The sequence below is a fragment of the Aulostomus chinensis genome, chromosome 10, assembly GCF_037954235.1.
Source record: "Aulostomus chinensis isolate RoL2024-O1b breed Wild chromosome 10, RoL_Achi_v1.0, whole genome shotgun sequence".
Taxonomy (NCBI): domain Eukaryota; kingdom Metazoa; phylum Chordata; class Actinopteri; order Syngnathiformes; family Aulostomidae; genus Aulostomus; species Aulostomus chinensis.
Window position 1 is genome coordinate 29,068,325 of NC_141329.1, and position 12,690 is coordinate 29,081,014.

The following is a 12,690-nucleotide window of genomic DNA, read 5'->3' on the forward strand; positions in this document are numbered from 1 at the left end:
TCATATTTAGCGCAGGAACGAGACGAGAAGCCGTGGCCTTGTTAGTTTAGCCTCAGGAAACAGACGGAATTCCGCCGGTGGTTTTGGAGAAGATCAAGCTGATGGACATGAAACGTCCCAGATGAATCATCGTTGACGTCCTCCATCAGGGAGACGCATGAGCTGAAGGAGACACGGCAGAGACTTAGAATACCAGACCGCAGACATCCAGAGGAGTACACACTACTACGCATTACTACATTCTAACATATACATATACATGTATGTAGATCCACCTGCACATGTACCTTGGGATCCCACAGGCTGATGGAAACCATGAGGAGGCAGCAAGGAAGTCCACCACTACCAGATACCTCCAGAGAGTAAGACAGGGACTGAGGGGTCAGCTGAACGGTAGCGACAAGAAGGTCCAGCCATCAACGTGTCTGCGCCGCCGGTCGTCAGGTACCTGCTGGGACCATAAGCTGGCCAAAGGGGGAGAGGGAAGCCCCAGATATCAAGACCAGAAGCTCCTCACCATGCAGGGGGGTTTCACCCAGAGTCCAGCACCCTGAGGCTGAACACGAAGCAGAGAGAGGGAGGACGAGGACTCGTGAGCATCAGAGCCACGATCCAGGGGGACGAGGACTGGTGAACCAACTGGACTCAGTAGTGGTGGACAAACAGCAGAGGGCAGTGGTGACGGATGTGGTGACACCAGCTGACGCCAACATCAGAAAGAAGGAACAGGAGAAGGTTGAGAAGTACCAGGGGTTAAAAGAACCGCAAGAACAGATGACGAAGGTCCAGGCTGACGTGGTCCCCGTGGTAGTAGGAGGTGACCCCCAATCTGGGAGAGTGGATCCAGCAGGTTCCAGGACCAGCACCTGAAACCTCAGTCCAGTCGAGCGCAGGAACAGCTGGGATACTGAGTGGAAGCCTGGAGCTCCCATCAAAATGTAGACGTTGATGATTTTCCTCTCGTATTGATGACAAATCAGTCAAATCAATCAGTGTGATGGGAGGAAGGACGGATGGATGATGGAGGGATGGATGATGGAGGGATGGATGATGGAGGGATGGATGATGGATGGATGGATGATGGAGGGATGGATGATGGAGGGATGGATGATTGATGGATGATGGAGGATGGATGAATGATGGAGGGATGGGAGGAAGGACGGATGGATGATGGAGGGATGATGATGGAGGGATGGATGATGGAGGGATGGATGATGGATGGATGAATGATGGAGGATGGATGAATGATGGAGGGATGGGAGGAAGGACGGATGGATGATGGAGGGATGGATGATGGAGGGATGGATGGATGATGGAGAGATGAATGAATGATGGAGGGATGAATAATGGATGGATGAATGATGGAGGGATGTATGAATGATGGAGGGATGAATGATGGAGTGATGGATGAATGATGGAGGGATGGATGAATGATGGAGGAATGGATGAATGATGGAGGGATGGATGAATGATGGAAGGATGGATGATGGAGGGATGGATGGATGATGGAGGGATGGATGAATGATGGAGGGATGGAGGATGGATGGATGATGGAGGGATGGATGAATGATGGAGGGATGGATGAATGATGGAGGAATGGGAGGAAGGACGGATGGATGATGGAGGGATGGATGATACAGGGATGGATGATGGATGGATGGATGATGGAGGATGGATGAATGATGGAGGGATGGGAGGAAGGACGGATGGATGATGGAGGGATGATGATGGAGGGATGGATGATGGATGGATGAATGATGGAGGATGGATGAATGATGGAGGGATGGGAGGAAGGACGGATGGATGATGGAGGGATGGATGATGGAGGGATGGATGGATGATGGAGAGATGAATGAATGATGGAGGGATGAATGATGGAGGGATGTATGAATGATGGAGGGATGAATGATGGAGGGATGGATGATGGAGGGATGGAGGTATGGATGGATGATGGAGGGATGGATGATGGATGGATGGATGGATGATGGAGAGATGAATGAATGATGGAGGGATGAATAATGGATGGATGAATGACGGAGGATGGATGAATGATGGAGGGATGAATAATGGATGGATGGATGATGGAGGGATGAATAATGGATGGATGGATGATGGAGGGATGTATGAATGATGGAGGGATGGATGATGGAGGGATGGAGGTATGGATGGATGATGGAGGTATGGATGAATAATGGATGGATGAATGATGGAGGATGGATGATGGATGGAGGGATGAATAATGGAGGATGGATGAATGATGGAGGGATGAATAATGGATGGATGAATGATGGAGGGATGTATGAATGATGGAGGGATGAATAATGGATGGATGATGGAGGGATGGAGGTATGGATGGATGATGGAGGTATGGATGGATGATGGAGGGATGGATGAATGATGGAGGGATGAATAATGGATGGATGAATGATGGAGGGATGAATGATGGAGGGATGGATGATGGAGGGATGGATGGATGATGGAGGGATGAATGATGGAGGGATGGATGGATGATGGAGGGATGAATAATGGATGTATGAATGATGGAGGGATGTATGAATGATGGAGGAATGAATAATGGATGGATGAATGATGGAGGGATGAATGATGGAGGGATGGATGAATGATGGAGGGATGAATAATGGATGGATGAATGATGGAGGGATGATGATGGAGGGATGGAGGTATGGATGGATGATGGAGGGATGGATGAATGATGGAGGGATGGATGAATGAAGGAGGGATGGATGAATGATGGAGGGATGGATGAATGAAGGAGGGATGGATGAATGATGGAGGGATGGATGATGGAGGGATGGATGAATGATGGAGGGATGGATGATGGAGGGATGGATGGATGATGGAGGGATGGATGAATGATGGAGGGATGAATGATGGAGGGATGGATGATGAGGGATGGATGAATGATGGAGGGATGGATGATGAGGGATGGATGAATGATGGAGGGATGAATGATGGAGTGATGGATGAATGATGGAGGGATGGATGAATTATGGAGGAATGGATGAATGATGGAGGATGGATGAATGATGGAAGGATGGATGATGGAGGGATGGATGGATGATGGAGGGATGGATGAATGATGGAGGGATGGAGGATGGATGGATGATGGAGGGAGGGATGAATGATGGAGGGATGGATGAATGATGGAGGGATGGATGAATGATGGAGGGATGGATGAATGATGGAGGAATGGATGAATGATGGAGGGATGGATGATGGAGGGATGGATGAATGATGGAAGGATGGATGATGGAGGGATGGATGGATGATGCAGGGATGGATGATGGAGGGATGAATGAATGATGGAGGGATGGATGGATGATACAGGGATGGATGATGGATGGATGGATGGATGATGGATGGATGATGCAGGGATGGATGATGGAGGGATGGATGATGTAGTGATGGATGAATGATGGAGGGATGGATGATGTAGTGATGGATGAATGATGGAGGGATGGATGATGGAGGGATGGATGATGTAGTGATGGATGAATGATGGAGGGATGGATGATGTAAGGATGAATGATGGAGGGAAGGATGGATGATGGAGGGATGGATGGATGATGGAGGGATTGAGGATGGATGGATGGATGGATGATGGAGGGATGGATGAATGGTGGAGGGATGGATGGATGATACAGGGATGGATGATGGATGGATGATGGAGGGATGGATGGATGATGCAGGGATGGATGATGGAGGGATGAATGATGGAGGGATGGATGGATGATGGAAGGATGAATGAATGATGGAGGGATGAATGATGGAGGGATGGATGGATGATGGAGGGATGAATGAATGATGGAGGGATGGATGATGTACAGTCTTCTTACTGGTCCTTATAAGGACAGCTGTATAACGATACACACACATATAAAGCACTCCACCCTACTTTCACACTTTCTTTTTGTTAGCTCCAGCACACACACACACACACACACACACACACACACACACACACACACACACACACACACACACACACACACACAGAGTTTTCATTCCATCCAGACTTCCTGCCCCGGGTTCTCATGGGAAATATTGTATGAGAGCTCCAGCTCTCTCTCTCTCTCTCTCTCACTCACTCTCACTCACTCTCTCTCTCGCGCTCTCTCTCTCTCACTCTCTCTCTCTCTCTCTCTCTGTCTTCACTCTCTCACTTCATAATTAGGTTTAAGTTCATTAAGGTAATTAGTGCATAACGAGGTCATCACCACCGTCCTGCCTGCAGCAGAAACCCCCTCCAGTCCACCTCCTCTCAGGGTCGCTCAGAGTTTCACCAAAACATTTGACCTGTTTTCTCTCTTTTGTCCTAGAAAGGAGAAAAATGCAAGCACACACACACACACACACACACACACACTCTCTCACACACACTCACACACACACGCACAGATACACACAGTGCAAACAATACAAGCACAGAGAGGCTACATCATCCAACATATTTCAGACATGACGCAGTGTGTGTGTGTGTGTGTGTGTGTGAGTGTGTGTGTGCGTGTGTGTGTGTGAGTGTGGTACAGTAGGGCCTCACGCAGTGTGTGAACATAGAAGTTTTTTCACAACCAAACCACTCTGCTGCTGGTCCGCCCTGGTGGTGGACCGTGGTACTGCAGCAGCTGAGGACCAGGAGTGTTTTTGTTGGAGGGTTCTGGAAACCTCCAGTTCACAGAAATGATTCCCAGATCAACTCGGGACCTTCCTGGATAATGTAACACTTATTCAGGTTTATGTGTTGGCTGTTTTCATTGCTCTAAATACCTCAAACACACTCGGACCACATCAGAACGCCTCATTTCTGAACCAAGTGTTTCCAGGTGTTGTACCGAGGACGACTGACTCGCAACGCCAGAATCTCCATCACCGGTGATCAGTTGTCGGCAGAGGAAATGGAGGGAGACGGGGAGAACAGTTGAAAAATGATTAAAAATTACAAAAAATAATACTTAGTGGAATGTTGTGGATTGTTTTTGATTCTCGTTCCTGTATTTAATGATCACTAAACACGCCGGCAGCTGCTGCGGAACACGAGAGTTCTGCCCTTAAACTCCTGAGAACCTGAGGAGGAGGCGCGGCGGGTGACGCGTCTCAGAGTTCCCAGTGAGAGAGCGACGTCGGGCACAAGTGCGTCAGTGACGTGACACATTCATGTTCACTGGGCTAGTGTGGGATTATTTACCGCCATGGATCTCAGCTCCATAGAAGAGCCTGTTGCTGGGATCGGACTAACGCCTGGAGGCTGCAGCTCTTCCCAAGAAAACACACTGATAGTTACACAATTCCAGCACTTGCACCCGCCGGCACACATCAATCACACGCTTCAGAGGAAAATGTACGTGTTCAACTTTTGCACTTGCTATGTTGCTCTTTAACACCAATGTGAGTGATCACACATCACGGACAGCAACAGTAAATCAGGTGTGACTCACTGATGAGGGTCTGCAGGGTGGTCCGCCACTTGCGGCGCATTTCTTAGACTTCCATCTGAGAGCGCTTTTTTCTTTACACATCAGGACTTCGATTGTGCAGCAGGCTTAGTTTTCTTCTAGTGACTCAACGTGTCACCTCTCAACCCATTTTCATGTTCAAAATGTAAATGATACAATTATGCAGCTGCAGTTCTGACAGTGGCCACAAGATGGCTGACAAGAAAAACAGGTCATGTGTTGTCTGTTTTATCCCAGAATGTGGTAAATGCGACCATGATTAGCTTCCACGTTAGCAAGAAGGGTGGAGCAGCTGTCAGCTCAGCTGTCTTGGAGGGAAACAACCCCGACACGTTCAGGTCCAGTCACTGTGGAACCAAAATGACCAGAAACCTACTTTGAAGGACCTGGTTGGGATTTACAGGGAGTCCACAGAGCCCTGGACACCAAGTCAAGATACAACCACCACAGCAAATTCCCACATTCATCAAACAACCGGCTGGCAGCGTTGATGATACTCGCCAACTAAACGAAATCCAGAGGTCAAAAAGGTCATTGGGGGTCACCAGCTCCAGCCATGTTATTAAATCTGGTCCACTGGCTGATAATTAGCATAATAATTAGCCACATCTGCGCTGGAAGGTGAAACACGTGTGGAACTCAGTAAAGTGGAACATGGAAGACCAAAATACTCTGTTGAAGTAAATCTAAGTGAAGTTGCAGCCTTGTTCTTCTTGCTATGTGATTGGAATGATACTTTATGAACCTGCCGTTACTTCTTCAGGGTTTGTGGTGTGTGTGAAGCATCGGGTCAGCTGATGCGGCGGTTACAGCCGTGTCATCCGCTCTGGCAGTGACGTCTCCATCTGAACTGTGTCTCAATGTTTTCTCCAAACACAAAACCACTGGACACAAAAGCGGCTCTGAACCATAAACTCTGACGGCGTTCCAGAATCAACTCTAAACGCACCATAAATAAAACTTTACATTCTGGGGGTCCGAACCTCGCTGATAAAACCGCCATCATTTCACTCCTTTTATGTTCACTGGTGTCTCGTTATCGCTGCTCGCTCCCTCCTCGTCTTCATCAGTTTAGCGGAGCGGCATATCTGGGATGCCTGGCCGTCAGCTGCTGTTTATCACTCTGTTAAAGAGAGCGCTCGCTTGGCCCGCCGATGAAAAACAGACCTCCACCCGGCGTGTTTGGTTTGGCCCTGGCCTGCAGAGGAGGGTGCGGGGTCACGCGGGGTCACGGCTAGGTTTGTATGTGTAGCAGCTAAAGCCCATGAGAAACCAGCTGAAGGTTTTCATCCCCCGCCGTCACTGAGGCATCGGAGGACGTGTGGAGTCACTAGGCATCGGAGGACGTGTGGACGTGTCCACCACCAGTAAACACCAGACTGGTGGATGGTGGAGGTTCAGTTCTACATCAGATCCACCAGTAAACACCAGACCGGTGGATGGTGGAGGTTCAGTTCTACATCAGATCCACCAGTAAACACCAGACCGGTGGATGGTGGAGGTTCAGTTCTACATCAGATCCACCAGTAAACACCAGACCGGTGGATGGTGGAGGTTCAGTTCTACATCAGATCCACCAGTAAACACCAGACCGGTGAATGGTGGAGGTTCAGTTCTACATCAGATCCACCAGTAAACACCAGACCGGTGGATGGTGGAGGTTCAGTTCTACATCAGATCCACCAGTAAACACCAGACCGGTGGATGGTGGAGGTTCAGTTCTACATCAGATCCACCAGTAACACCAGACCGGTGGATGGTGGAGGTTCAGTTCTACATCAGATCCACCAGTAAACACCAGACCGGTGGATGGTGGAGGTTCAGTTCTACATCAGATCCACCAGTAAACACCAGACCGGTGGATGGTGGAGGTTCAGTTCTACATCAGATCCACCAGTAACACCAGACCGGTGGATGGTGGAGGTTCAGTTCTACATCAGATCCACCAGTAAACACCAGACCGGTGGATGGTGGAGGTTCAGTTCTACATCAGATCCACCAGTAAACACCAGACCGGTGGATGGTGGAGGTTCAGTTCTACATCAGATCCACCAGTAAACACCAGACCGGTGGATGGTGGAGGTTCAGTTCTACATCAGATCCACCAGTAAACACCAGACCGGTGGATGGTGGAGGTTCAGTTCTACATCAGATCCACCAGTAAACACCAGACCGGTGGATGGTGGAGTGGTGGAGTCTAAAGAACTCCTTCCTGAAGGGAGGAGAGGACTCAGAGATTTGATTTTCCACGATACACATCTGACATTTTAATTGTTTTAATTGGGGTCCAAAATATTAATCAAGTATGAGAGAATAAGAAAAATAATTGTTTCTCATTTAAGAACAGCCAACTGTCAAACTCAGAGGGTTAAATACACACACAGACACACACACAGACAGACAGACACACACACACACACACACACACAAACACACACACACACACACACACACACACACACACACCCCATCTCTGATTATTGCTCCTATCAGGAGTTTCCCGTCCTCCTCGTCTCTGTGTCAGTTGGAACTCTCCGTTAATCTCACTTGTCTCTGTGAGCCCCTCCCTCCTCTGTGGTCAAACCATTAAAAACACCCAGAATTCTCTCTGGCTCTCCCACAGTCCTCCACTAACAATGTCCGCCAGCCACAAAATGAGTCCTGACGCCAGAGGAGATGGAGCGGGCGAGGGACAGCATCAGGGGGAGAGTGTGTGTGTCCTTGTGTACAAACATGTATGTTTTTGATAATGAGAGACTTGATCTCGCCTCGTTAGCGAAGAATGTGAGCATCGGTTTGTGGCGAGACCTCAAACAGTCCTGGCGGCGAAACAAACCGCATATTTATCTCATTTCCTCCTGTTACTCTGATTGTTGAGAACCGTTCCGTCCTGGTACCGGCGGGTGGGTGAGCCCAGCACTGGTACTGGACGGTATCACCCGGGTCATCGAGTCAGTCGTTAGTGTTGAATAGTTTGACCTCTGTGTGTTGTGGGACACAGCGAGTTGGGTTTTCAGCTCCGTTTAGACTTTTCCAGTCAGTCTAGAGTACTTGAACATGTCCTGTATCACATTGTGAAACTGTATCACCACTATGTAATACTGCGAAAGTACTGTGAGAAGAAATATCATAATATATTACTAGAGAGATTTTATTAGACAGCCCACAGCCTGGTTCTGCTTCCTCCTGGCCTTGTTCTCTCATTTCCTCTCTCTCTCTCTCCCTCTCTCTCTCTCTCTCTCTCGTATCGGCTCATTTTTACCGTCTCTCCGTCTGCTCGTCCATCACCTCTGATGTCACGTCAGACGTATTTAAGGGTAGAATCTCCTGATCTATCGCTCAGTGAGCCACAGAGTTCCTGCAGAGCAACAAACATCTGTTACTTTGTTCCAGAAGCTTCGTTTGTCAATGACGACAGTGTTTTATCTTCCAGATGAGGAGTCTGAGGAGACGCGGGGAATCTTCCAGCTCTCTGACTTGCTAATTCATCATGTGGATGAATTCTTTAATCACAGTAATTTAAACCTGCAGCCAATTTGTTCCTGATGAATCAGATAAAATGGAAAGCATTCCCGTGTCCTCATCGTACTGCAGCACTAACACACGTTTATACTCCTCATATAAATGAGGTGAGGAATGAAAGGGGGCCGGGATCCAGCTCGTGTTACTGCTCTTGTTTCTTCAACCAGGCCGTGTGGCGTTCAGGTGCCTCTGCGGGTGAAAACGCTCACTCAACACAAGAAACAAACATCTCAGACTTGTGTCTGTTGATTCAGTGAAATCAGAGAAATGTCTCAGACGGCGATCCAAACGGTTATAAAAACTCATTTTGTGCTGAAGTTCTGCTGGAAGGAGATGTGATATTGAGGAGATCTGACGGCTGCATTACTCACTTTAATTTCTTATTTAATGGCTGCTGCTTGATGACGCTCCCTCAGCTCATAAAGCTCCAGGAGAACGTTGGAAAAGATCGGCCTGAAGACAAGCCTGGAGTCCAGTGAGAGCAGGAGCGCAGAGACAAAATAAATCACAGTTGATGGTTCACTTCCCTCTGGACACTGAAGCAGCACAGTTCTGCACAAATAGAACCATTAAATTAATCAGCCTAATAGGCCCGATACTGTTGGTGTAGAGCGGCGAGGAAACATGGAGGTGGCTCTGATGTAGAACTGAACCTGCACCATCCACCAGTCTGGTGTTTACTGGTGGGTCTGATGTAGGTCCACCAGTGTTGGATGGTGGAGGTTCAGGTCTACATCAGATCCACCAGTAAACACCAGACCGGTGGATGGTGGAGGTTCAGTTCTACATCAGATCCACCAGTAAACACCAGACCGGTGGATGGTGGAGGTTCAGGTCTACATCAGATCCACCAGTAAACACCAGACCGGTGGATAGTGGAGGTTCAGTTCTACATCAGATCCACCAGTAAACACCAGACCGGTGGATGGTGGAGGTTCAGTTCTACATCAGACCCAACAGTAAACACCAGACTGGTGGATGTTGGAGGTTCAGGTCTACATCAGATCCACCAGTAAACACCAGACCGGTGGATGGTGGAGGTTCAGTTCTACATCAGACCCACCAGTAAACACCAGACTGGTGGATGTTGGAGGTTCAGGTCTACATCAGATCCACCAGTAAACACCAGACCGGTGGATGGTGGAGGTTCAGTTCTACATCAGATCCACCAGTAAACCCCAGACCGGTGGATGGTGGAGGTTCAGTTCTACATCAGATCCACCAGTAAACACCAGACCGGTGGATGGTGGAGGTTCAGTTCTACATCAGATCCACCAGTAAACACCAGACCGGTGGATGGTGGAGGTTCAGTTCTACATCAGATCCACCAGTAAACACCAGACTGGTGGATGTTGGAGGTTCAGGTCTACATCAGATCCACCAGTAAACACCAGACTGGTGGATGTTGGAGGTTCAGGTCTACATCAGATCCACCAGTAAACCCCAGACCGGTGGATGTTGGAGTGGTGGAGTCTTAAAAACCTGGGTTGCTAACAAGAGTCTAGAGGAGCCTACAGAGGTCATGGAGGTCATTAAAGGTCATCAGGGGAAACACAAGAAGCCTGAAGCTTAGTGGTGGTGACCTTGAAGTCATGTGACCCTGGTGTAGCTCCTTCATAGGCTACCGTTAGCTTAGCACTGCTAACGTAGCATCCAGGCTTCCAGCATCATCAGAGGGTTCATTCGTGAAGATGATCCTGATGAACTGAACCTGGAAGATCATCAACTTTTGTTCACCAGAGCTGATTTACTGGTTCAATCACCACAATCACATGGAGTGATCCTATTGGCTGCTGGGGGAGGAGCTAGGAGACGACCACTTCCTGTTGGTGGAGGAACCAGGAGATGACCACTTCCTGTTAGTTGAGGAACTGGGAGATGATCACTTCCTGTTAGTTGAGGAACTGGGAGATGATCACTTCCTGTTAGTTGAGGAACTGGGAGATGACCACTTCCTGTTGGACTGCAAACACACCTCATCCCTGACATGACCACTTCCTGAAGTGAAGAGGTGACTTGGAGCTTCTTGGACCAGGAGGCCAGACTGAAACAGCAAACTACCTTCATACAGCCTGACGTGTGTGTGTGGACGTGTTTAGGGTGTGAACACAGCGGTGGTGTGTGTTTCGGTTGTTTGCTCAGTGGAGGAATTAGTAGGATTGTGAGTTGTCTCGAAGAGTAAAAGATGATATGGGAGAGAAACAAGACAAGAATTAAGACAGAACGACGGACCGTGAAAACTGGGTGTATCTGTGTGTGTGTGTGTGTGTGTGTGTGTGTGTGTGTGTGTGTGTGTGTGTGTTTGGGACTTGGCAGGATGGAGGGATGACGATGAGGATGGATGGTGGGAACATGGACAGAGTTTTGTCGATGAACATCTGCCAGCTGTTTCTGGACTCGGTTGAGGGTCACATTGACCTTCATGTGGAAACTCTGACTGGTCTCTCTCGCCCGGTGGTACGGAGAGCTGGCGAGAGAGAGCTCAACGTGTCCAGTGACTTTGAGCGATCAGTCCACCAGTCTGACCTGGATGAGCTCAAATGTCTCTGTCTCTCCTCAGTGACCTTCTGGAGGATTTAGAGAGGAGCCCCCACGCCGCCGCCATCGCCGACTGCTTCGTAGAACGGGTGAGTATGGTTTTGTGTGCGTGCGTGTTTTAGTTGACAGGAAACACGACACCCAGTAAACAACCAGTAGAACTGGCCCCTCCATTCACCGCAACACGTCACCCCATTAACCAACCCCTGCTGCTGCGGATCACACCAACACCCAATGAATACATTCTGACTGTGTGTGTGTGTGTGTGTGTGTGTGTGTGTGTGTGTGTGTGTGTGACACAGCAGCGACATTGTTCTAAGCAGCAGGCACTATGAAAATGTTTTCTGACCGGCCGACTGCAGGCCTCATGAGTGAGCAGTGGCAGCAGGAGTATAATATAATAAAACAAACTGTATTACATGAAATTATTGACTTTTTCACATCAACATTCAGGCTGGACGGCTCACGCAGCCTGGTACAACAAAACCGTGTCAAACTAAATGTAGGTCACAAAATCGAAACAAGCTTTTTAAAAGTTGCTTGCTGGTTGTCAGACCTTCTGCAAATGTCATGATGTCGTTACTTTGGCTTTATTACGGTCCGTTGGTTACGTTTGGCGTGTGGGGCGCCTCTGTCATTGAGCCTCAGATCCTGATAAACTCCTCACGGCGCCTCCGCTCGCCACCGGTCACTTTGACATCAGCTCTGTGTTTGAACTGCCTCGTGATGATGTCACAGCCCCTCCCTGTTTTATTCTTGTTGTCTGTAACAGAAGTATCTCATGAGTAAACTCACTCTGTTAGCGTGAGCAGCAAATTTGCGTTGTGTTTGTTGTCAAGGTTGTCGCTCAAACTCACCCACCAGTCAAACACACTTGACACTCCGTCACTCTCTCGTTGAGGGGTTTTGGTCATAACTTGGAAATGTGTGACGTGTGTGTGAAGTGAAGGAGAGGTTCTTCCTCCCTTAACTCTCTCTGTTCTCTCCTGCTCAGAGTGAAGCCTTCGACATCTACACACTCTACTGCATGAACTACCCAAAGTGAGTACAAATACTTCTTTCATGTTCACACTCTGTATTTTCACTGTTTATTGCCTGAAATTGCAGGTGAAGAAATCTCAGGAGACACACGTTTCTTTGTTAGCACACGTCAACT

At 48.6% G+C, this 12,690-nt stretch overlaps 1 protein-coding gene across 1 annotated transcript in view; it reads left to right on the forward strand.

Moving 5' to 3' along the window:
- The window catches only part of plekhg2 (pleckstrin homology domain containing, family G (with RhoGef domain) member 2), a 76,701-nt gene that overhangs the window by 36,766 nt on the left and 27,245 nt on the right, over window positions 1-12,690 (forward strand). Inside the window, exons 6-7 of the mRNA XM_086215051.1 lie at window positions 11,557-11,623; window positions 12,529-12,575. Of these exons, the coding sequence (XP_086071177.1) occupies window positions 11,557-11,623; window positions 12,529-12,575 (114 nt within the window). The remainder of the gene's footprint in view (window positions 1-11,556; window positions 11,624-12,528; window positions 12,576-12,690) is intronic.